Raw genomic sequence first — 27,022 nt, 5'->3', positions numbered from 1 at the left:
ACCTCAATGGATTTTATGAGATATATAAGAGATGCGAGTAAACCAGATAAATCTACATTCTTCCAACGGTCCCTGAAGGCGCCATCGTTCACCGCTCTGTGGATGCAGATTTGCGGCTCCGGAGGATGAGGAGCGGCGGGGACGCTGCTTCCTCTGCTCCGCCGATAAAAGACTCCGCAGCCATGGCATCAGACAGTAAGTGCGACCCTCCACTCTCCTTGTGACCACATTTTACGTGGCTTTATACTCTGTCAGAGCTAGTCATGGATGCACTGGTTGCCTTTTGGGGGTTTTGGTTGACTGAAAGCGTCAGGATGCGTAGGCCAATGAAGCCTATTCCCTTTTACCATTTTTTACATTTACATATTTTTACATTTTAAGCCATATAATTGATACAGTAAATAAATAATTATGACATTCCATAAGTATTACTAGTTAAAGTGTAGGCTACTGTATATAGGAAGGCTACTCACTGGAGAGTTGATAGTTGCCTCATCATGGCCACTTCATGGAAGGCTATTTTTACATCTTCACTGAATCATATGATGTTCGTTTACGGGATAGTTTTTATTTTATTATTTAGATTATCACAGTGCTTATAATAACACAGCGTCTTTTGTTTGATGAGCTTTTTCATGATATAATGACATAATATAATATCTACCGATGGCGTTATGCATTAAAATAGATTTATTTTATATAGATGATTTACTTCTCTGCAGTAACTTATTGGGAATTATTTTGAAAGCATCCTGTTTGAAGGATTTCATTAGTAGGCCTTCATACGCATACACGCACTCATATGGAATATTAGAGACAGATGTCTTTTGAGTGGATTTTTTTTTTTTTTTTAAATCACTGTTCCGATACATAAATGACCATGCTCAGGTAGTATTAGAATGCTTTTATGGCACTTAATTTGATTAACTTTAATAAAAATACTTAACATTTTTTACATTTCAGCTTGGACTATTGTCTATTTAGCTGTATTGCTACACAGACATGAGAGTGTAATAAAAAGGCACATGACGCCATTTTTATATAACCCCAATATGCTGACATATCTGTGATAGGCCCTTATCATAGAATAATATTGTTCCAACGACATAACACAAATATAAACACAAGTAATATCAAGAAATGTTTTATAAAGTTTAAACAGAGTTTGCAAATAATAATTCTGTAGGCCACAAGAGGGCTCTCAATCACTACTACAAATAAAAAAGATGATGTGGAGGCTATAGTGGGGAATCATGGGAGTTCCCTCTGGTTATCCAACTACTTGTAAAATTCCACATTACCTAAATAAATACTGAGAAAATCTTTGAATTATCTGGGCTGAAAAAAAGACTTCACAAAATATGGAGCAGAAGTATCCAACCCAAAAGTTCACTCAATTTTTTAACACTAAACACACACAATAGTCAATACAGTGCACTTCCTCTGCTTTCGCTCAGTCTCAGTGGACTCCAAATAACACTTTGAGAATAGAAAGATATAATATTTCAGCGTTCAGAGTGAAACTGTCTTTTAGTGTTATTATGGAAATTATGTTCAAACAGACTCTTCTAACCAATCCAAAAACAGGTGTGAGGTCGGTGATGTCACAGCCTGAAGTACAGGTTGTCTCCTCCCCTTTGTTTATCTACCGCAAGATGAGCAGTTTGTCCCGTCTGACTCAACAACTTCTGCTGGATGTTGATCACTTTGATAATTGAACATTCAGTCTCCTGTGGGGATACAGGATGTAATCTTATTTTCTAAACTTCATCAAGTTAACATCTAACATCAAGAAGGCGTTCTTCACCTTGTTGTTCTCGTTCCTGTTGGATTTTTCAAACTCTTCCTTTGAAACGTTGAATCTCTCCTGAATGCATGCCCTCGAAAGGGATCATCAGTAAGTTTCTTTCACTTCGAATCCAAAACGTTTTCATTTGACTTTTTATTGTGCAATTATTTTTGTGAAAATTTTTAAATGACCAACATTTACTGAAGCAAGTTCTTTTTTTAAAGTAGGCTGTTACTTTCAAGGTCAAGGTCCCTCATGCTGTATGGCATTGGCCTCTTTCGGGGACCCCACTTAAATGTATCTGCTGCAGTAAAATATACATGCTGGCTTTATGGTCGCCTGGTTTTCTCTCCCTCATCTGCTGGATTTGACTTGTACCACTTTTTTTTTTTTACATAACCTTTAAATATGCTCCTCTCAGAGAGTTAAGAGTGTTGCCATGAAGACAAATGTAGATAACAGCATCAAAGAAGTCCTCATTGAGCTTCAATGAACAGGAATCAGTCAGCAGTGTATGTGCGCTTGTGTGTGATTCTCTCTCTGTTTATAATGGCCTAGATACAGACTGCTTCTATGTCTTATTCATAGCTCTCTCTCCTCCCCTCTCTGGGCTGGTGTGCTGAGAGAGGAGAGCGTTCTCAATCGGGACTCATGAGAAATATTGAACGCTTCTTTGTGTGTATCAGGAAATTAAAATCATGAAATCAATGTCACAGCGTAAAAGCACTCGGGCTTTCTGATAACATACACCTTTTACTTTCATTCTGCTCTTACTGCTATAGTTGTATTAGAGGTTTCTCAGTGAGGCTGATTTCAAAGTTGGTTGAGGTCAATTTACAGTGAGTGAAGTTAGGTTTCAAAACAAGTCCACAGGAGCCATTAGCACTCCACAAGGAGCTGAAAAACACTAAACCCTGATCCATAATATCTGTGTTAGTAAACAACTGCCAGTGCAGAGCAACATAATCACCAATTTAGTTAAGAGTTCATGTATCTGATGTTTTTTTTTAGCTATTATTGATTCTCAGTCTCTGGCTTTGATCTCTGGGTTAGGGTTAGGGTTCGCTTGAGTTGACGAAGACCAAAAGCCGAGCCGAAAAAGTAATTGAGCCCATGTTCAACAGGTGGCTATAATTTATTTTCTAATATTGCTCTGTATCAGCTGGATGTGTAAAAAAGCAAATGGAAGCCAACAAGTGAGCCACATCAATTTAAATGAAGTGTCACTAATGTTAGTGTTGTTTGTCCACCTTGTTTACGCTTCCCCCTAGTGGCCAAATTAAAAATCAGACTCAACCAAACCAAGTACATTAGATTTACATTTGAAAGCCACAATCTAGCAAAAGAGAAGCTTGCAAGCTTTCATCCATAATTGGACTTGATTTTGTGCATATGATTGTAATAATCAGCCATCTTTGAACTGGTCTGATGATAGTTTTCTGAGAAATTGAGTACGTTTATTTTTGTTTTAGGACAGAATTAAATGAAAAGCTCAAATTTAAGATAACACAATTTGTTTGAAACCACTTTTTTTTTTAAATTAGATACTAGTTTTGAAAAAGCAGTTGTGTCATTGTACCAAACTAAACATTGTGAAAGGTCAGTTTCTCCCTTTCCTCAGCGTTGTTGTGTCTGGTGTTCAGGAAGAGGCGTCCGGCTCGCCCAGTGGGAGGCAGGGAAGCTGTGCTGATTGACGCTTCGTACAGGACACAGATCAGCTTGGACTGGAGGACGAGGAGAAAAAGAATAGATTGGAGAAAGTTTAGGAGAGTGGCTAAGCTTATTTGCTGCAAAAGTGGGAATTTGTGTTTTGGGTGTAAAAGAAGGGGGGGTGAGGGGGGGAGAGAGAAGGAGCAGAAAAGAAAGGAGGTGAGAACATGACCAACAGAGGAGGAACTAATGAGAGTCAGACAGCAAACACAGACAGTGATCGTAAGCTCTGCTTTTTTGTCTTTCCTGAAATGAATACTGCGCATGACTTGAGTTCCCATTGCTTGCTTTTATTTTGACTCCAAGCTTGATGAGGATTTACCTGCAAATCAATCAGAAACTTGAGTTAGAATTATACTCATTGTCACATGTTTTTTTCAGTGACAATAAAGCAGCAGCAGTGACATCCGCTCACATGTTGAATAGTTTAAATGCAGCCTTGTACCAGCAGATGGCAGCTGTGCTCCAGTATATCATAAAACTCAACTCCTCTCCTGTCTTAATTTCTCTGAAGAATAGTTCTATCTAATGTATAGTCTTTGATTTTGACATCGCACATGTTCATCCTGGATAGAGCGAAATGTACGTCAGCTTTGACACCAGTCGTCTATAAATATACATGCACACACATACACACATTTTGGATGTTGCAGCCTTCAAATGAGTAAAATACTGTGTTTCTATTCCTATATTTAGTCATTGAAAATTTCTTAAAAGTGGCGTTACAATATCGTCTTGTCTCCTTCTTGTGAACAACAGTACATTGTGTGTTGTATTGTCTTGTGTTGAGCTGAGTGTATCGCCACACCCTGAGCATTTAATGTCAACATGTAGAAGCATCCTAGATGTGTTGCTTCAAAACATCCTTTCACTATGTTGATTTAAAGAACAAAAATTAAGGTTGATTACATGTCTTTTTTTTTTGTTTTATGTTATTTTAGGGTTGCATAAATTCATCATTGCAGCCATCTGGCCATAGCATGTGGTTTGTCACTGTTTAATATCCTTAAATTATATTTTAAGCTTTTTTCAAAGTGGAACCTCTTCTGATTTGTGCTGTTTGTAATATTTTTTTGGCTTTATTTATAACCTCTTGTGTCAACCCTGAGATGCTTTTTTTCACTCCTGACCAATCAGGACACTAAGATAGACAGCGCCATGGTAACATGAGACCTTTTTACATGTGGGTGGGAAAAGGCACACTCATTATACCTTAATAGAGCCGCTGGGCTGTTTCTAGGGAAACTATGATTTTCAGGTGTGTGTTTTCATGTGTGTATTTGTGTGTGTTTGTACGTAAGCTTTGCGGTCAGTGGGTTTGAGTCAGACTAAAACATGGTGTGCTGATGTTTCTGGGATGATTCGACAACAACAACAGCTTGTCCCGCGTTTTGTTTAGTGCAGCAAGGTCATTGAATGTCACGTGTCAGCTCTGGAGTTCAGAATGTTTTCTTTTTTTAATCAGTGGAGAAGCAGGACGGATGTGTCTACAGAGTGCGAGCAGCATAGTGCAATGGATGGAGTCCATTTATAACCATTGTTGCTGAATCACAGAAAAATCATTCATGAGAGTTGCAAAGAGAGAGAAGAGATGTTGACCCTGCTTTTTCATGTTAAATGTCTTATGTGTTTTGATGGTAGACGTGAGCTGAAAGGTGAAAGTGTGTTAATAAGTGCCACCAATAATGAGGAAGTTTATACCCATATTGTATTAAAATTGCTAGAACTCTTAAACAGGACAGAGGTACACAGAGTCTGGTACACAGTAGCTCTGTCTGTCGGGACTTAGGTTGGAAACCAGAAGTCCCAGTATGGTCCAGAGTATGGAAATGGGTCTGGATGCTTGAGAGTTGCCAGTACACCTGCCTGAGTGTCATATACCCCAAACTGCTCAAGCGCTCTTTCATGTGCAGCTTCTCTCTGACATGTCCATTAGTGCACAGCCATCACTTCCTGTCTGTTCACCTGTGTTTATTTTGACCTCTTTACATCTCATGTCTCATCAGAGTGGGAAAAAAATGGAATTTCCCTTTTGGCAGTAATAAAGTTCATCTTCCCTTTCTCCTTTTCCTTAACAGAGAAGAAACCTACAAAAGTAGATGGACGTGTTCTTAGTGACATGAAGATTTATTAGTACTAAAGAAGAAGAATCATCCTCGATCTAACAGGCGTTTGATTTAATCAAACTAAGATTTAGCATTCAGATGTGAATTATAGAGAGTAATCTGTAGGCAAAGAGCCAAAGACACACACACACACACACACACACACACACACACACACACACACACAAGGTTAGTGTCCTGAAACTAATTACCCACATTAATGAGTGACCTTACAACGAACTGAGAGAGACAGTGGGGGCTCCTTTTCTTCATCGCATAAAAAAGAAAAAAGAAAAGAACTACAAAGCCCCTTACTCTTCTTTTTTAGGATGTCTTGTATCTTTCGTTAATGAGAGATAATAACGTGTCCTCCACCAGCGCGTTGTCTTCTCCAATGTTTTTTTCTCTCTCATACTAATCTAACGCTCACATCAAAGTGCTCTCTTTTCTCCTCTGGAGCCTCTCACTTCAAAGCTGGGGTGGAAAAGTCAGCAGCTGCATAGTAATCAGGGGATAAGGATTTAGTATTCACACACACACACAAACGCATGCATACATGAAACCTTTTCAACCACAGAGTTCGTCACAGATTAGCATTTGTTAAATGTTTATAGTTCGATGCCTCCATCTCATTAGCCTGATCTGATTCCCCTGGATGACTCCTGGGATATATCACCACTCCAATTGTTGTTTGTCCATGAATTAAGAAAGGTTTGCCTTTTAATAGCTCTGCACGTTACACAGACTGTTTCATCAATAACCTCCATTTGACTCTTTTTTTAATCTCCACCTCCCTGCTTGCTCAAAATCACAATTCACCTTTTTTTTTTTTTTTTTTTTTTTTAGATAATTAAGATTTTTCTTGTCTAAAGGATCCTGACATGAATAATGTGATCCATGAGGGAGTACAATCAAATTAAGGCCTAATCGGGAAGCTTTGTAATGAAAGCAGTTTAGATTTGTGACTTTAACATGGCTTAAACCTGGAGCATAACAGTAAGACACAATAACGTTTAGTCTTCCAACTCTGGGCAAGACATCACAGCAACATGGCCGCCATCTATAGATGAATAAACATTAAACAAACTGTTTAATATTTCCCCAAATGAAGACGTTCCAACCAAACAAACCCCTAATTGAATGACGATCAGCTGTATTATTATTCTTATCTTCAATCAGAAGTTCTTGGTGTCAAGAAAATTAAAACACATTCAAAAACTTTCTCTGTGGTCCATAAATACGCATATAAGACCATCTTGAGTGTTGCACATTCGCCAACCTTGATGCTCCCAAACGCAACCTTAAATATTTGATCAATCATATTAAAAGAATTGTGAAATTATTACAACATGCAAGTTTTGCTTTTGGTTTGAGCAGTTAAGTTCAGAAGTATCTTGACGTTGTCAGAAAAGGCGGGACATGACATTGATGAATTTGAAAGATTTGTTGTCGTTGACAAAGATCTTTAATTACTCGAAACTTTAGATGCTTCATTCTGGATTAATTGAAGGCAAGATAGATATTTGTGGGTAAGTCCAGAGAAGATGAAGACGTGGAAGACTATTTTGAGGTCTGATTGAGAAAGCATTGTTTTTTTATTTGGTAGATGGTGTGGCATCGGTCGAAAGAAAGTCATTTGTCAAGCAGCTTCAGGCTTCCTGATGAATATCTGTAAGACATGTTGTCTTGTGCTTTTGTGATTAATCTTTTCTTCAAAAATATGTATATTGTGTATTTTGTTTTGAAGCAAGCCAAGAAACAGGGATCGCTGTATAAATAATGAGTCCTGCGTGTGTGTGTGTGTGTGTTAGTGTGTGTAGGTGTGTGTGTGTTAGTGTGTGTGTGCAGCAGGTGTGAGGCCAGACATTTGACCCAGGGTTTCTTCCTGTCCATCTGCATGCAGACAGTAGGAGGCTCTGAGTCTCCAACACTAAGCTCAGTGTCTGTCTGATGGAGCAGCTGAGAGGGACTCCAGTTTACTGCCTCACCCGAACACAACACCTTATAGTATGTCAGTCTGTTTATTTCAGCAGGGTTTGTTTGTTTTTCGATACTTCATTTTGGTCAGGTTTACTCATGGGGGGGAGGGTGGGGGGGGAGAACAGTTTATCTTCAATCTAAGTGAAAGGTTAAAGCTCTGGAGGTCTAAAGGTTAAAGCTCTGGAGAAAAAAAAGGCTAGCAACATGATGTATAGCGTCATGCCTTTGTCTCTTTTCCTTTAAATTATAGTGTTTTTATTGTCTTTACAATAAAAATCTGGAAATTTGTCTGGTAGCTGCAGAGGTGCTAGACCACTTCCCGAACACTGCAGATCAATACAGTAAAATAAAAAATTTATATATTGCTAAACTGTGTTTGCTTTAATCTGTCTTGGCTGCAGGTGACCGAAATGTTGTCGCAGTAGTTTCAGAAGTGTTTAGACATGAACAGAGGGGTTGGTCAAGTGGAAAATTAGACTTGGTGGTGGCACTGCTGTGTGAAAGTCAAGAGCACATCCTACAGATCTGTGCAGGAGCGTTTTCTCTGTTATTGGCGTCATAAGTGTGTAGGTGAGGAAAGAGGAGGCGGTAGTGATGTTTTTTTAAAAGTGAAACATGGTCAGGGTTATAACCAGTGCAGAAGTGTTCCCATGCTGCATCTGTCATGTGTTAGCGCTTCCAGACTTCTCTCTTATGTGGGAGTGATCAGCAGCTGAACATGAAGACAGTAGGTCGTCTGTCGGTAGAAATCAGAGTAAACTGGGTTTTCTTTTTATTGAGAGAAACTTTCAAGAATTTGTTTTTCTTTTTTTCTGTTTACGAGGTATAAAAGGTGTTTTTACCCTTTAACCTTGATGTGTGTGCCCTGCGGCATCTAAAGTGGCGTCCTTGTGGACCGCTTGTAAGCAGCCAGTATAATAAGCTTTTTGATGATAGATTGACTCACTCCTAAGGCAGATTGGTCAGATATAATGCATATACATCTATGTAAAGCTTTGGGTATCAAGTTTGGCAGTCACAGTTATGTGGCTGAGCAATATTCAAAAGGCAATATCTTTTAATGAAGCATAACAAATAAGTAACATTTAGACAGAGACTCGAAATAAATCTTGTAGACAAACAAAAACTCATTTCACTGTTTTCAGAAGTGGAACAGTCATTGAAACATATTTTAAGTTGTGGTTGAAGTTTTGTTATTTTAAGCCACCAAAACTTCTCTTTAATTTTTAAGAAAAAAATAACATGGTTTAAGTTTGTAGTAGTGCAATTTTATGGATGCAACTTGACTTAACTAACAAGTAAAAAAACAGACCTGATGTAGATACAGTATAATTGTGTTTACTTAACTAATGTACTTTTCATAACTTGAAGGCAACTTCTCAAAAGCATCCACCCACCCAATCCAACACTGAAAACTCCATTGTTAGGGATCGACGTGAACTCAGGAAGACTTTCAGTTTTCGTTGGGTCTGGGGACACCAGTAATGCGCTATGAACCAACCCAGTGCAAAGCTTGATTTCCAGACCAACCAGACTGACTGTATTGTATGTGAAGATGCTCTATGTTGGGTTTGGTAGGAGTCCAGATTTTTTTCGCCCTTTTCAGCCTACTCAAATTGGAGATATGCTGCTGCTTAGAGAGGTTTCAGGAGGCGTTTTGCATCCATTCTTAATTCATGTAGGTGGGATTCCGTCTGCATCTTGTATGTTCTTCTTTCTTTTATGTAAGATTGTAATGCAAACACTGGCATGGTGGCACCAATGGATATGAGAGCCAGAGTTAAGATATTCTTGTTCTGTCGCATGTGTTTTAAGCAGAGATGGATTATGTGCTCAACGAGCCAGCTTTAGTTATTGATCATTATTTTGTCACCACATACACACACACAAACACACAAACACACACAGATGCTTGGCCTTGTGACTGGATTAATAAGCTCCATCATAAGGTGGGAGATGCTGTCCCCAAAATTGGCAGAGAGACAAATCAGAGTGAGAAAACAAAAGGTGGTGTTAGGAATACATAAAACAGCAGTACATCTTTCTCATACACCTACACTGTTGCTTCCTTTTTTTTTTTTTGGTGTCAGCTCTCAGCAGGATGTGTACTCATCTCTGCATGCTTCCATTGATTTAGTTCTGCTCTCTGAAATGTTACCCTGGAAACGAGAGGCGACGACCCCCCATTGTGCATTTCTATTCATCTGTGTTGCGTCTCAGCCGCCTCATTGAGAGCAGAGTAGTACGCCTCGGAGCACCTTTGCTCTCATTACATTTCTGCGTATCCACATCTCTCTTCCTCCTTTTACCCCCCCCCCCCCATCTTTTAAATCTCTATTCTTGTTTTCATTCATCCGTTTCCTTGCTACAACTTGCCTCACTCCTTTCTCTCTATTTTGGTACGGATATTTTTTTTGCGTCTCTCATAGCTTTGGTTTCTCTTTTTCTTCACTCAACTTCTCTCATTATTGCATCGGAAATATCTGTCTCCCTTGTCTCTTACCTTTATCTTTACCGTCTCTGTCTAGTTCCTCTCATGCTTTTTTTTCGTTCTTTCTGTCTTATATTTTTATTTTTATTTTTTATCTTTCTCCGGTTTGATAGAAATATGTAAGCTCTTACTTTTTTTGTTAGATGAGAACAACTTTCAAGTGGTAAAAAAATGTAAATAGTCTGACATTTTTACTGAATCTTAAATATCTCTGTACGTATTAAATGTATCTAGAGGCGGATGAGAAAGAGCTAGGCTATGTACAAACTGTTCAGGGAAAGGTGGGATATCCTTAAACCTTTCCAAATCTGAAATGGAGGGAGTAACAAAAAGTAAGCAGTGTGCTGAGCTGAACTGCAAATTTGCTCACCTTCAAAGGAAACATTGTTACTTCACAAAGTAAAAGAACACCTTATTAACCAGCTTTGAAATAGACTGGATCAATTCCTGACTGTCACATGCTCTGTTTACTCAAGTTGTATACTCCATGTTTATGGTTTGCTGCTTCCTGTGTGGTGCTTGTAAAACCACTTCTTTAGTTGTTGACAAAGGTCCCAGGTCTTTAGGTCAAAGACTAAAGACCTGGGATCATACTTAACATGTCATTCTATTGTAATGTCACAATGAGAAAAAGACTGTCTTGAAACTGTGTGGATTGAGGCTCTAATGTTCTGCCTGTTAGCTCACGCCTCATGTACAGAGGCTGTGGTCCTCAAAGCAGGCAGAACCACATCCAAGTCAAACTGTGGCTCCTTTCCCACTCTCTCTCCCTGATTACTCTCTCCACTGTCCTATTTGAATAAAGACAAAAGCTCCCAAATGTATACAGTTCAGAATTATGTGAACAATTTGACAATTGCACCAACAATGCATCAGTACAGAAAAAGAATTCCCAGATTAAGATATGTTGTGTCACTCTTGCAGACACCTAGAGCACCTTTTAACCATGTCGTAGAAACAAAATTAAGGTCACGATGTCACCGCAGCGTGCTGAAAAGACTTGACTGGGGCTCTCTGGCTGGCGAGTCAGCGGATCAGAGAGCCAACAAAGGGTCAAACGAGGAAACAGTAAATTCAAAGTGTTACACAAAAAGAAAAGAAAAACTGATAAATTGGTGAAAAATAAATGATGTTTAAAGCACTGAGGGTAAATCAAATACTAAAGTATCACTCATTCTGTCTGTGTTTATCACATGTGCCATGCGTAATGTGTGTGTTTGTGTGCGTGCGTGCATGTATCCAGACTGTCTGTTTGTGTGGTCTGATCAGTGTGTCATTGTGTGTCCTCTCTCCCTCTCCCTCCTCCTGCCAGTCACCCCAGAGGCCATTGGATTCCTGTCGGCTGTGGGTGTCTTCATCGTGGCGTTGGCTGTCCTCTTCCTCTTCATCAACAAGAAGCTGTGTTTCTCACGTGTTGGTGGGCTGCCCTGTCTGGAGCAACATGGTCGCCGGAAGAAAGGAAGAGTGGGAATCCGCCAGGGGCTTGGTGAGTGACTGACAAATAGAGACTGCCTAAAAAAGAAAATTACATTTGTGGTTTTTTTTCAGTCACAATGCAAAAGTGGCCCTTACACAGTATGTCCCAGGTCACAATTTAAAGAACTAACAAAATGCACTGGGCTACATTGAAATGAAAACGAAGTAACAAATAATAACAGCCTGTATAAAACACAGCCCAAAAAGTACATTTAAACATTGGCTTCACAGTGGTACTGTGGTTAAGTGCTGTTGCCTCACAGAAAGAAGGTTCCTGGTGTAAATCTTGTTGTACAGGACTTTTCTGTGTGGAGCAGGCATTTTCCCCCCACATACAATATATGGTTTCCCTCCAGCTTTTCTGGCTTCCTCCCACAATCTAAAGACAAAGACATGCTCATTAGGTCAATTGGTGACTCTAAATTGCTCATATGAATGAGGCTGGTTATTTGACTCCGTATGTCAGTTCTGTGATTGACTGGTGACCAATCTGGGGTACCCTGCATCTTGCCCGATGAAAAACCTGAAATACAAGCTACCTGCAATCTCAAACTTTTTTCATTGGACTCAAAATTCTGTGCATTTTGTACACTCTGTATAAGTCTGAGCACACGAAAAGAGGCTACTGTTCAAATTAGATGTATAAAAAGAGTACAACAACCAGGTTAGTCTCCAATTGTAGCTAATAGGCTACGTTGACGTAGCGGCCATTTCCCACTGAGGTCTTGCTGAAAGTTGGCTGCAAATTCGTTGTCCTGATCCTGTCCTACGTTTCTTATCTACACATTAAAACAACAAAAAGTTAAAAACCTATTAGCTGGTGTTTGACAGCAGCTAATGTTAACTATTAACCACTTTCTAGCTTGTATTACAGCTTGATGGTGTTAAACAATATTAATAGAAATGTACTAGTTAAGAAGTACTTGAATGCTAACATAGTTTTTTTCTAACATTAGTTAACAGATTTAAGATATGGTTTCCTTTGAAAACTCTGTAGGTTGATTGAAACAGTATTTCAAAAGTCACAATCAATTTTCCCCTCGATATTTATACAAGGATTATTATTATTATCTCACACAACTAGCATTGTAAGCTCAGATGATGTGTGATATGTACAGCTAATGTATGTAGGTTTTAAGTACATCCAGCAGAATTGTAGAAGTCTGAGTACTTCCTATTTCTTAGAAGAGAAAACTGTTGCTTTCTCGCCAAGGTTAACCTATTATATAAGCTGAACATCTCAGTGGGAGACAGACAACAGAAAGTATGTGACTCCTGTATGCATTATGACTCCAATTAAACTATTCAGTAACAGAGAGAGAACGTGGGTGAGCTTGTGTTTGTACAGTGGTTTGGGTGGGCGAGCATGTATGTAAGAGAGAAAGAGTTGAGTGAGTCAGCCATATAATGCCACAAAGCTCTGCATCCACGCACAATAGAAATATTAACATTATACAACCTTGAAGAAAAAGTCAGCAAAGATAGAAAAGTATAGCAAGAACCACAGAGAAAAGGAACTCAGCTTTCATACACATCTTTTCATCACCCGGTGAAACAGTTTATTTCCTTGGAAAACACTGACGACATCCAGAGCAAAGGTCACTTAAACTTAAAAAAAGACAAATTAAAGGATCATACAGGTGCTTTTTTATATTAGTGTAAAGCGAGGTTCACTGTGTCTGTACTTTGCGAGCTAATGTAATGAACATCATTTATTTCAGTATATAAACCATTTAACTCTGTTTAAAATGTAACTTATTGAAAAAGACCTGTTCTGTAAAATAACCTCAAACCCCTGTTTGTAATCAAACGGCTCTGTAATTTCCCAATAATTCAAAATAATGTTTCCGTTGCACGCCCTATGTATAGTCCAAAATTGCCCAAAATAAAAAAAGAAACAATACTTGTTCAGGTCAAGATCAACTAAGAGAAAAGACGTACACCTTTTTAAAACCTGCAACACAAAATCGAGTTCTTCACAGGGGCTTTAAGCAACTAAGCTAAAATCACTGGCACATTAATATTTCATCCATTTAACACTTAATTAGTTTAAGAAATGCAGTTGTTGCAGCAGTCTTACAATTTTAATTTGAAGTAATTCCCTTCACAAAGAAAGAAATACGATAATCAGGTACTATTGCCTACTCTATCACGTTTACGTTCTACAGTACACATGAACATTGAGAAACTAAACTCTGTTGTGTTGTGGCAAAGTCACATTCCCAGCAGCAGGATGGTTCAATCCAGGTGTTGCCTTTGAGTCAAACAGTGAGCAAACACAGTGCTGGTTTGTTGGTTCCTCACCTGCAGCAGGTGGAGTCTCTGGTATTTCCAGTTGGTTTCCTGAACAAACAATACATCCTGTTTGAAGTCTTTCAACACTGTTCACAACTTTGACTCCTCTGGAGCTTCGCTGTACAAGGTAGGGGCTCTTACTGCGCGTGATTTCAACAAAAAGGTCAGCAATAAAAAAGTTCAAGGTTAGATTAAGCTATAGACCTGATCAATAATTTTATTTTTAAGAAGAACAATGAAATGCTTATGTCTCAGTTACTTTTTTGAAGTTATCTCAAAGATTTTTAACAACACAATTTACTTTGTTTAACAGCAGAAGTTCTCTGTAGCACATTTCATAATTTATGTATTTATATTTGTGTAATTGTATTTCAAAAAGGTCAATTAATAAGAAGCTTGTGTTTTATAGTAAATATTGACTGAAGAGAAGGTGAAACATCAAGCCCAAAGATCTGATGTGCGTATCAAGATTCAAGTCTCTGTTTTTACCTTTAGAATACTCTGTTCTAATTTCTTTTTTGCATTCTTATTGATGGGTCATTTATGGGTCTATTGGTATCGTTATTATTTGTACACCAGGTCAGAATACTTACTTTTACTTTAAATACTTTCATGTATTTCCTTCTTTTTTGTTTTACCTTTTGGATTTTTACTAATGAAGCAGCTTTTTTAAAACGTGTTTGTGTACGTTACATCACACTGAGTTTTGTGTGTGGGTGGCTGTGTTTGGGTGGTGAACGTAATCATTAAGCAACACAACTCCATGCTGAGGTCTTCTGCCTAAGAATAGCTTCAGAAAACTGAAGTTAACAGACTAATCATGCAGCTCACCCACTCAGGCAACAGCTTCCACTTCTGTAGGTAACCATGGCAATCGCTCAGGTAGAGACGGTGACCTGCACTTTATAGGATGTACTGATCACACCAACGCATCACTCATTCAGCTGTTGCTATCTAATTATGGTCAAATTATGAAGTGAGTGGAGTGACCCTGTGAACTGCTAACGCTAACAGCTTCTATTGTTTTTTTCCAGCAGTGAGATACAGAGAAAGGCTTTGAATGAATGAATGAATCTTTACAAAGAGCTATAATTTTCCAGCACAAAGTACCTTTATTATTCTGTACTTGAGTGTTACCTGAGGGATTTAGACCGTTTTCAAACCTTTGTTGAGGTTTTTTTTTTTTTATTTCTTCAAGTTTGGTCTGTTGACTTTATATAAAGATGGATGACATGTGTCCACCTTCTCTTGCTGTATAAATGACAAGCCATTACTGGTTTTTAGGGGGCTTCTGACATCTTGAACATTTGGATACAGAGTCTGCACAACACACCGATAAAACATAAGATATCCCTCGGTACAGTCCACAGCAGAACAGATCAGTGTTTCAGGGATAAAAAAAATGATTCATTGACTTCAAGTGTTTATGGTTGTTATAAACAGGATCACATCTCCTCTCTTCCTTGTTTCTACTTCTACGCTCTTCTGCTTCCCTACCTTCCTTGTTTCCTCCTTTTCTTCTGCTTTCTCTCTTCTCTTTCTTTTTTCCTGGTTTCTTACCTTTTCCTCTCTTCACTTTTTAATCCAAATTTTTTCTGGCTAACCTTATTTTCTCCCCTATATTATTCCTTGTTTTATCCTCTCATGACTTAAGTTTATTCTTCGTGTTTTCTTTGTTTTTCTTTTCCTTTTCTTCCCTGTTTCCTCCTGTCTTTGATTTCATGTTTCCCTTTCTCCTATTTTTCTTGTTTTTGTGTTCTCCTTACTTCTTTCTATTTCCCTCTCCTCTCCTCTCCTCTCCTCTCCTCTCCTCTCCTCTCCTCTCCTCTCCTCTCCACTTTTGCTCCTTAGCGCTCCCAGTTTTTCCTCTTTGTCACCCCCTGCTCTCCCTGTTTATTTCCCCCCTCTAGTGAACAGTTATGGCGATGACGATGACGTCAGCTCATCTGACAGCGAAGACGAGGTCCTGAAGCAGTTTGAGATCTCCGTGTCACGTTCGCAGAGTTTTCGTACTGCGGCGACACACAGCGGCGATCAGCAGACCCATCAGACACAGCTAGCTTCGGGCCGACGACACAAGTTCACCCGCCTGTCAGACCAGGAGGAGGGCAGCACCGAGCCATCAGACTGTGAAGGTGACTGTTAATTCCTGAACAAACATTATAACAAGAACTCTGCACTTACAATAATAGGATGCAATCTTAAACTGATATAATTCCCAAAATATTAAAGAACAACTTGACTGTATCTTAGTGTCTTAAAACATGGCACTTACTTCAACTGATGGCTGTTGCAAATACACACTATCTCTACTGATTGATGCCCCTAAATCTCCTTTAATTTCATTCCAGGAAGCAGAAATGGACAAACTTAAATGACCTGCCTGTTTAAATGAGGAGCAGGTTGTTGGTGGGTGGTGACCTTGTTAGGTTGGGTTCAACCTGTCTCAATTGATATTCATTTTCCCTTTTTAACTAAAATATAAGCTTACAAACACACACACACACACACACACACACACACACACACACACACACACACACACACACACACACAGTGGAACTGATGACTCATCCTGTTGCCATGGTCAGCACTGTATGCAGCCGTTTGTACAACAGTCCATAATGATGCTGAATAGGAGATAATTGGTATTGATTGGTCTCAGGTACGGGCTGTTCTCAAAGTGTTTCTGTCTCAGGTAAAGGTCAAGGTTTGATGGATTACACACAATGCTCCCTAACAATGTTTAGGTAACTTCTTTTAGGCCTCCTAGAAGAAATGCCAGAGGAGATAACATGTCTGTCTCCTTTCTCATTTCATTCATCATCCATGTTTCCTGCCAGCCCCCCTAAAATTTCCTTTAAGAAATCCTGGTGAGTTTGTGTAGGAAGACAGCAGGAAATATTCTTAGAAAAGTATATAAAAAACATATATTTATGCTTGATGGTGCACATATCTAGATATGTTGACTTGAAGTCGTTTGGACATACTTGTTCATTTTCCCTTAACTTTGCATGCTATGTGCTTTTTCTAAAATCTACTTGGCTTTATGTCTGAACCAATCTATGTGTCCAGAGATTAAAAGACAAATTTGTTATAAAATGATTGGGTAAAGATAATACTGTGTAAACCTTTATAAACAGACGTGGACTTAAATAGTAAAAAAAATGTCCCTTTATTAAAGTCATCAGTATGTTTGGGATAAAAACACAACAACTTCAATGAATAGCTTCCTGCTGTTTGTTATTTGACACCCATAATGTTCACCTGATGAGCAGAAATAACAAAGGCAACTGCAGCTGTACTAACTAACACACCTTCATCACAAATACAAATACGTATAAGCCTGAATTTCCCTCGGGATCAATAAAGTATCTATCTATCTATCTATCTATCATCTATCTATCTCAAAAACCCAGGTTAAGTTTCCAGTAGTTATTTGTTTTTTGCCTTTTGGGCCATTTAGAGAAAAAACTTGAATTTGCAAATCTTTTATGCTAACAAAGAAAATCTCCAAGCAAATGAAAACACAGTCAAGGGAATGATGCCATAAACAGCAGCTCTAAAACTGGAAATTGTACGCTCGATCAGTCAGATTAGTTTCTCCTTTGCCATCGTCGTTGACAACTCTTATACCAGAAGCCCCGTCCCCTTCATGATCAGTGAGGGAGAATTAAAAAAGGCCCCTTAATGACTGATTAGACTGAGATGGAAAAATGTATGTTTGGTTATTGGTTGTACGTCAAACTGCTTTTAATTATTTTATTAAAAATTTTCTGCAAATCTAGTTAGCTACACCAAACAAGCTTGACACACCTTTCTACAGTTCTACACCCGACCAGCAGAGGGCCTAATCCCGACTTTCATCTCCTGTTGCCTCCCCTCTGCAGAAATGGAGGCTCAAGCCCGGCAGAGTTTTAAAGACCCTTTGACCGCTGCAGCAGAGGAGAGAGAGAGAGAATCTTCGCTCGCTCTAGAAAAACCTGCAGGAATTGAGCTGCTGGAGGTCAGAAACAGTCCATCTCCCAGTATGAGCCGACAGGCAGCAGACGGCAGTGAGGAGACCGAGAAGGCTGCCGATAACGAGAAAAATGATGCAACAGACAGCTCCTCCACCTGGAGCCCCGAGGTACTACAGTCTAACATGTAGAACAAGTTTAACGTTATTTAAACTCCCCAAAATGTGAATATCAAAGGTACATTTTTACCAATGTTTGGGTATTTGGGGATTTTGATCAAGTCAATTCATAATTTGGCTTATGTGTACATACCAAAAGTTTTGTGTGCAAAGTTTACTCTTTTAAAGCAGACATAATTTCAGTGTACATGTTTGTTTGTTTTTGTAAAAAAAATGTATAGGGATGGCACTCTTTACATGGTGCTTAAAGTAGAATTAAGGGATTATACTTTTTGTTTATTTATTTAGATTAATTTAACTTTCATTTAACTGGGAAAGAAATTGAGATAAAAAAAAACAACATTTTTTTAAGAATGTCCTGGCCATAACAAGCAGCAGCACAATTTATAAAGCAGCCACACAAACAAATAGAAATACTTAAATCCTTCAATGAAATAAAGTTTAACATGCAGGGCTGACTCTGTGACTTTCAGAACAGATTCAAACAAATACTCTCTTTGGACATACAGTACCTCCTTCATCCCTCAGGCCCCTGCCTCCCCGCTATCCTCCACATCCTTGCCCTTACCTTCCTGTTTCACCAACATGGGTGTGTGAGATGGAGAATGGCAGATAAGTGCTGATGAAACAAGATTCCGCCATCGATTGCAAGAAATGGTGTGCATCTGACCTTCTGAACGGATCATAAATCAGCTGTATGAAGCACCATCCTATCAGTGTGAACACAGACATCGAAACAACAAACCCAGAGGGAGTTTGACTTCACTCTTAGTCATTAGTCTACAATTTATTTACAATTTGTCTATTTGATTTCTGCTTTACATTAAGCCTTTAAATCTTGAGACAAAGTGTCACAGGTTTTTAGCTCATCATTATCAACAAAAACTTGAACAAATTATTCCAAGGAAAGGATTACTTAAAGGGGTCAGTGAGGTGGCCACGGCCCTGCTGTTACCCATCATGCTTGGCAGACGTATCATCTTCACTCAGCTGTGAGAGGATTATCACTCCGCTGTTATCCTCTCAGGTTCATTTTGGAAGAAAGAAAAAAACAAACACAACCCACCGAGGCCTCGAGGTTTTGTATAAATAGTCGATATTTCCTTCGCTCTCCACACTGCGTTGGCTAACAAACAGAAGCTCATGAATAATAATCACTCTGAATGTGTGTGTGTGTGTGTAAACAGTGTGCATAAATCTACTTAACATGTATTTCTGAGTTGATTTGGCGTGTGTGTGTGTAGGAGAGTGGGAATGTAGAATTTAACAACCTCTCAGTCAGCAAATCACACTTTGAAATTTGGAGCAATCTGTGCAGTAAACACCTCCCACACACACACACACACACACATCCATGGTACACACAGTGAAACGCTTCATAAATAAGAAATGAATTCGGATCAGTGGAGCTACAGAAAACGGGAGAGCCAAGTTGTAGCAGTTTATTTACTGTTATGTAACAGTTGTGCCACTGCTAATGCTGTAGCTAATTCACTATGAAAGTGTTCAGAAGAAGAACAAATACTTCAACACAGTACTTCTTTGACTTGACCTCCTATAATCACAAGCGCTGGTTCTGTAACTCAGTTACTATCTTGTTATTGGGACAGTAATATTTACCCATATTCAGACAACTAATTACATTGCCTTGTGTGGGTAATTGATTGGCTCCTTTTTTAGTATGATTTTCGTTCATTGGAGTCTGATATTTAAGATTCTGTGCCAACTGTGTCACTTTAGTGTTGCTCTATAAATCTCTCAAAATCACTACTAGTGGTGATGCTAAGTGATTGTTTTTCTGCCTATGTGGGAAAGAGAAGTAAACATCTAATGTTGCTGCTCAGGTGAGCGTGTGCATTCGTGTTTTGCTCTTCACATGCGGACCTCCTGAACTGCACGTTCAATAGACCGGAGCAGCAGCTTTGTCATTACCTTATCTCCTCTGCTGTTACCATGTCGACAACGACACTCAGCCCTGCTCTGTCAACACTTGAAACAAGCGAGGTTGTATTTGCAGACTGGATGGGGGGGCTGGGATTGGCTGGGTTGAGGAGAGGAGAAGGAGGAAGATGTTTGTTTCTTCTTTATGACGGGATTTCAGCTCAGTTTCTTCCTCTTAAAAAAAAGCTTTGGAGTATTAATCTCTAAATGTGAGTCTTTAAATTTCACTTTGGTGGAGGGTAACAAAGAATATTCACTCAAGTGCTGCTACACTTGAATACCATTTTGCAGTTACTTTTCTGTAAGGCAGTATGCTATTTAATAGGCTTACACCCCACAACATTGCAAATACTAAAGTTATAAACAAAACTTTCTGTATGAGTCATCTTTCAGATTATTAATATGAAACATAACTCGAAAAAAATGTATGGGATGGTGCTAATTGTGTTGCATATAAAAGGCTGCGCAATATGAATAGGGAGAAGTGGTCTGGGGTCACCACCTGCAGAAACGCTCCTTTATTGGGGTTGTCTTGCTAATTGCCTATAATTTCCACCTGTTGTTTATTCCATTTGCACAACAGCATGTGAAACTGATTGTCAACCAGTGTTGCTTCCTGAGTGGACAGTTTGAGTTCAGTGTGATTGACTTGGAATTACATTGTGTTGTTTAAGTGTTCCCTTTTTTTATTTCTTTGAGCAGTGTATTTTTTCTATCGTCCCTCTCAGCAAGAGCATCATCCCCTTGACGAGGTCTCCTCTCAGCCAGTCGGCTCATCCCTTCGACCTCCCATTTCTAAATGTGGAGACCTGGTTCTCTCTCTGGAGTACCGTCCAGACACGGAGAAGCTGCTGGTCACTGTGGTCGCTGCGCGGGACATCCCTGACAAGGCTCGCAGTGGAATGGACTCCTGGCAGGTGCACATGGTCCTACTACCCTCCAAAAAACAACGCCACAAGACGTCGATTCAACGAGGCTCGCTGCCGCACTTCAACGAGACATATCGATTCTCCCGCCTGGATCCGTCTGACCTGCACATGTTGGCTATCAGGTTCAGGCTGTACGCGCTCGGCGGCAGGATGTCCCGAGAGAGGATGATGGGGGAGAAGATGCTGCATTTAGGTGGGCTTGACCCTGATGGAGGAACAATGGAGACAACGCTGGTCCTGGAGCCTCGAAGTAACCTCAAGGTGACTTTGCTTTGGTCAAAAAATAACATTGAAATGTTTTCTCCAGGGTTAGATTGGGACTCTGACTTTCATTGCTGTTATTTTACGTGTTTCTGTGTTTTCTCAGAGCGTGGACTCCCAGCTCAGCCTGTCAGCCGTGTCTCAGAGCGACAGCGCCTCGTCCACTCAGTCTCTGACCCACGGCGGGGTCCCTGAGCTGCTGGTTGGCCTCTCATACAACGCCACCACTGGACGCATGTCTGTGGAGCTCATCAAGGGCAGCCACTTCAGAAACCTGGCAATCAACAGACCGCCAGGTATACAGTGATCTTTTACTAACAGACACATAAAGACTGTTCTCGCAGACCTTTTAAACAAATAGACACTATAACCCAACTTCTGCTTTTATACAAGAGGGCTTTAACTAATTTCATATCATATGCTGAATAAGAAAATCTGAATAATTCATATGAAGTGATTTCACATTTCAATATGCATCAATACGCATCCTACAGACCCCTAAAGGGTCAGCTGAGACAGAAGAACACAGTGTGTATCTCTACTCTCTGTTTCTAAGATCTGCACAGACATGCCAAGAGACTTTTTCCTTTTACAATATTTGGTACAAACAAATAAGAAAAAGACTGTCAGAGTCAAGCAGACATCACGTTCTAGTTTCCACAGTCCTCAAAGGAAAAGATAATCATAGTGTCATCACAGAAATAGTTCTTGCACTTCACATTAGACAAAAACTACAAAAGAAAAAGACAATTCATATTTCATTTCATATTATAAATACTTCACATATTTGACAAAAACATAAAAAAAAAAAAAACAAGCAAAACAACCCAGACGACGTTCAGCTTGATAACTTATAAAGCAGTGACAGGAGTTACAGGGGAAAAAAAGAAAAACTTACATGAAAGATGTTTGCTATTTGTGTCTGCCTCCTTGCTGTACCTTCTTCTACCATCACTCTCTCCTTCCCCTTGTCTTCAGACACCTACGGGCGTTTGACTCTGTTGAACTCGGTTGGTCAGGAGATCTCTCGCTGTAAGACGTCGGTGCGTCGCGGGCAACCCAACCCAGTCTACAAGGAGACCTTCGTCTTCCAGGTGGCGCTGTTCCAGCTGTCTGACGTCACGCTGCTGGTGTCAATCTTCAACCGGCGCAGCATGAAGCGCAAAGAGATGGTGGGCTGGATTGCTCTGGGCATGAACAGCAGCGGAGAAGAGGAGCAGCTCCACTGGCAGGACATGAAGGACGGTCGAGGACAGCAGGTCTGCCGTTGGCACGTCCTGCTGGAGGCATAACTTTTACAAGTCCGTGGATATTTTTTGTAAGAAGGTTGGAAGAAAAAGTACAACAGAATGAAACGCCTTGATTTGATCTTTGCACAAGATAAGTATGTGGTTTGAAAGGTGATGGTTTCAAGGACTTATCTCTATCTACACTATTGTCACATCCCTCCAAAGCTGCACAAAAATCAAACCTAGTTGATTTTCTTTTTTTACAAATATGACTACAAATTGTATTTTCATTTGAAGGCTGAAACAACGTCAGGGTAGTATTACTGTTGACGAATGGGGAGGTAATTCATGAAAGGAAGAAAGAAAGACTCGTGACAAGGTTGCATGAAAAGATGACATTGAAATTGGATTCACTCATGTGACCCATTCTTTCATTTTTAAGTCCACTGATATAACAGATGAAGTATTTCATTTGCATGTAAACCTCTAAATTGTGAAGGTTTTGTGCAGACAATCACCTCTCCTTTGCGTTTAAAAAAGCTTTTTAAAAAGTCCTTGGAGCTGATAATCTGTCCTTCCCTCACAACTTGTATCAGTGAAGCAGCTCTGTCGCGAGAGCACACTGCTGCATTTTAGTTTTTCTAATGAAATGGGGTGTTAGAAAGCACACACAAATTAGAGGTGTATTTGTTGTGATGTGCGACAAAAAATCGTTAACATTCAGTCAAATCAATGGATGTGCACAAAAAAATATGAATTGATGCAGAGAGGAAACGCCTTACATTTCAAATGTATCATTATCTTAAAGAAACACTTGCTAGTTTGAATTGAACACATGATGTTCGGCTCATTTTTGACTCGCCCTCCTTTTACAGCGGCATGCTGTTTTATACTTTTGTCTGCAGTTACCCCAAAGGATTGCATTGTCATTTTTACAACAGAGATACCACTGCTACCTAAGAAACTGTAAGAGCAGTTTCAGAACTATTTTCAACCAACTCTCCGTTTACGCACCTGAAGCTACAAAAAGACACAGGAATAGTTCTTTGAAGGGATAGTTCAGCATTTTTGAAGTAGTATCTGCCAACTATTAGAGAAAAGAGATGCGGGTCAGCTCGACCCCTTTATGGAGACACCGTTTGAAGTGTAGGCACAGAAGCTATAGTTATACATTGCTGCAGACGGGGTCATTTGTATCCCGTTATTGAGCTCAACTTGAGAGAAAAATAACGTACAAATCTGCGATGATGTTAGTGTACAACATTTTAAGAACTTAACCATCAGCAAGCCTTTCTTCTGAGCTCTATTTCACACGTGTTTGTCAACCTGCAGCACACTGGAGTGTGCAGGTCAACTTGAATTTTGTACTGTGAATTTTGACATGAATGCATCCCAGTTTGAGATGATTATCTGGCAGTAATGGTAATAGAGTTTGTAGAGTCTGGCTCTTCAACAGCTGTCCCATTCATGTACTTACACTGCTGCGTAACTTGGGATGCAACAATTCAGTCAGCCAACGGTTTGATGTACCTCAGTTTTTTTTTGTTGAAGTATTCATCGGCCTTTGGATTTTTTCATTTTTTTGTTCTAGTTTTTCCATTCTTTAGAGTATTAGGTAGTTTTTACAGGAACTTTCTATCTATACACATTACTGGTGTATGGTGTGAAGTCTTAGTGAACAAAAGGAAGTATGATCATCATGGATCTTTTGGTTGGTATTTAATGTAAGCTAAAAATCAACTTCTTTTTAAAACCAATAAAGTTCCTCAAATTAGAGGACTAGTTAAATAGTTTAATTACAGGAAACAAACCGCCCCATCTGCAGCAACATACAGTATAGCCTAGTTCTCATGCTAGTTACTCTATAAAGGGGCAAAGTTGACTGTGAACTCCTGTGGCTAATAAACTTACTGTTGACAACAGTCAACATTAATAAAACACATTAAAAGTGTTATTGAATGCTACCAGAAGAGAGAAACTGCCACGTGACGACTTTCTGTGTAAACATGAGGTAATGCATGGAGAAATGATGAAGTCACTGTCAGTGTTGCCACTGAAGGAATCATGCGACCAAAGAATATGGAGTAGAGAAACAAACATGAGAGTAGAATGGAAGATATCTTGTGATTCAAGTGGAGTAGGAAGATGCCTCATTCATATTCAACACTCATTCATATTCTCCTGACACATGTGCTACTACAGGCAGGAAAAACCAGCAGCTGGAGACTCTTAACCCCGGTGGGATAAGAGCTCCCCTCCCTCCCCCATTCTGCCTCTTTGACACTGAATGATGTTATTCGGCCCCCGCTCCATCTCCTTCACAGGGCAAAGCTCATTTCAACACCCATCAACGCTGAGCTGAAAAGAGGCTTTAAATATCTTGCTGCAGCTGTTAATAACATGCAATGAATTACCCTGGAAGTGTGTGTGTTTTTTTTCTCCACTCTCTTTCTGTGGTTAATTGGTAGTTACAGCTGCAGATACAGTGTGATGACGGTAATGCCGCTGCTAATGCTCATCCTCTTCCAGTCGGAGCATCATTGAGTCACAAGGCTGCAGTTCAGCCCAGAGGGGGGATTATATTTGTTTGTGTCGACTGATACTGTAGCTCCAAACCCCTGAGGGTTTCGCACAACGAGAGCAGAGAGGTGTTTATTTGAGCGTTTGTTTGTCTTGGGATGGTTTTCTGCAAGCAGGTGACGACTAAGCCTCTTTAGAAATGTTGAATGCAGCTCATCTGTACAATTGTTGTTGGAGGAAATGGTTTAAAAGAACATCTCAAAAAGGCAAGATTTAATTATACAAATGATTTCTGACTACTTTTAGAGAGTGAAGCACAACATATAAACTGAAGGCCTATGTGTTTATTCAAATTATTCATGTAAAATAAAAGGGTCAGTTCACCTAAATTATAAAACATCCATTAATGCACATCCCTTTTGATTTGTGGGGTCACAGGTGTCAAGGTTCGGCTCTTTTTCCTCCATGGCGCTCTCCAGCCTAGATGTTGTCATGTGTGTCACAGTAACAGTAGTTCACCTCTTCCCAGCATTTGACTAATGTGACAAAAGCTCACTTTTTAAATGTGAATTGCTTGACAGAAAAACCTAGTTTTTCTTCGGTGTTTATACAGATATTTTACGTGAGATGTTTATAACCAGAGTTTTTTTTTGTTTTTTTTTTAAGCTGCAACAAAAACATCAAGAAGAAATTATTTAGAATGACTTGCAGCTTTTTACCTTACATTTTCTCTGACATATTTTGTATCTTAGTATCATTTACCTTTTTGTCAGAGCAGGGAAAGATGTCACATCCGAGTTGACTTGCTACCAGTAACGGATTTGGAAAAGCAACATGGAGCCCTCCAGGAGTAACTTTGTTGTTCAAGCTCATACCAGGCAAACAACACACTACGTGATAGTTTATGTTTTAAATATGTATTTTTGGGCATTATTTGCCTTTATTTGAGAGACAGGATAGTGGATGTTGTCAGAGATACATGGGGCGTAAAACATAACCGCGAGGCCAGATAAATACACTAATATGTTGAAGGGCACATCTTTATGGATTTATTTTAAAGTGGAAAATGGCTGTAAATTCTGGATGTCACATTTCTAAACTTCAGATATGTAAAGAAGATTAATTCAGGTATAAATGAAGCATATAGTGGAGAGTAGGAGTCCTGCATCTGGCTTTATGTTTCTTTTTACAGTACCATATTTCTTCCAAAGTCGTTGTTCATTTGAGTGCTATTTTATTGACAATACTGTTATTTTTGTATATAATAATCCTCAACAACCAAAATAATGCATTTCTGAGTTAAATCTTGGTCAGTGTCAAAGACTCTCTTAGCCATCAGTTTATAAATGCATATTTTAGAAGGAAAAAATATCCAATCACTGTACCATCTGAAAAAAATGTAAAATAGTAAAATAAAACTATACCATTATTTCACTTAATTTTAAATGGGATTTCAATGAAACAACAATCATTGATACATCCCCAAACATTTGAAAACCCAATCTACGCCATCGTTTTTTCTCAGTCAGCTTTTTATTCTTTTTAATTTTTTTCATCTAAACACTTAACTATAAGATCATATTTTCCATTGGCTAAAGACTAAATACCTGTGCCAAGACTTATCCTCAGCATTCCTGTTCTACTGGCTTCATCCATGTGAGTGTGAATATTGACATGAACTATATTTACTGCACAAACTGGTATATTTTATGCATGTTAAGTTGTTGTACAGAATCTATAATATCTACTCTATATTTTTTAAAATATTAAATGTGTTCTTAAATATTTCCCAGGATTTTTATTATGTTTAGACTTCATGTCTGCATGCTCAGTTGGAGATTCCTGGTTGTATTACAAATGTGAGACAATCAGATAGTGCTGCAGATATAATACTGTTGTACATACTCTGATGAAGTGCCTGTAACATTTTGAGATGAAACATATCCACCATGACAAAGACATGATCCACATTTGCATGAAGCCTTCTTGTTGTACCCTGTGAATGCTGCTGTAAGTCTGCATGCATGGATGGTGATTACAGGTCAGGCCTTCTAATGTGAAGGCTAGGACCAGGGCTGAAGACCCAGTTAGAGAATACAAGGCTAGCTAGACACTACACACCATTTTCAAATCTGAACAGATTTAGAAAATGTGGAAG

The 27,022-nt window shown here is 39.2% G+C and overlaps 1 protein-coding gene across 2 annotated transcripts; it reads left to right on the top strand.

Annotated features, from left to right (window-relative positions):
• The first annotated feature begins 77 nt into the window (after positions 1 to 77).
• Positions 78 to 26,271, top strand: syt16 (synaptotagmin XVI). 2 transcript variants are annotated; one of them, XM_079370274.1, is made up of 7 exons: positions 78 to 195; positions 11,388 to 11,561; positions 15,757 to 15,981; positions 17,737 to 17,975; positions 20,654 to 21,115; positions 21,222 to 21,411; positions 22,094 to 26,271. In XM_079370274.1, the coding sequence occupies exons 1-7, from the start codon at positions 126 to 128 to the stop codon at positions 22,405 to 22,407; spliced, it is 1,674 nt and encodes a 557-aa protein (XP_079226400.1). In that variant the 5' UTR covers positions 78 to 125; the 3' UTR covers positions 22,408 to 26,271. The 2 variants fall into 2 exon arrangements, with proteins under 2 accessions (XP_079226400.1, XP_079226399.1); XM_079370273.1 differs by having other exon boundaries at positions 11,319 to 11,561.
• The last annotated feature ends 751 nt before the right edge of the window (positions 26,272 to 27,022 follow it).

Source organism: Symphodus melops, assembly GCF_947650265.1.
Source record: "Symphodus melops genome assembly, chromosome: 19".
NCBI lineage: Eukaryota > Metazoa > Chordata > Actinopteri > Labriformes > Labridae > Symphodus > Symphodus melops.
This window is presented reverse-complemented; position numbering and strand designations above follow the sequence as displayed.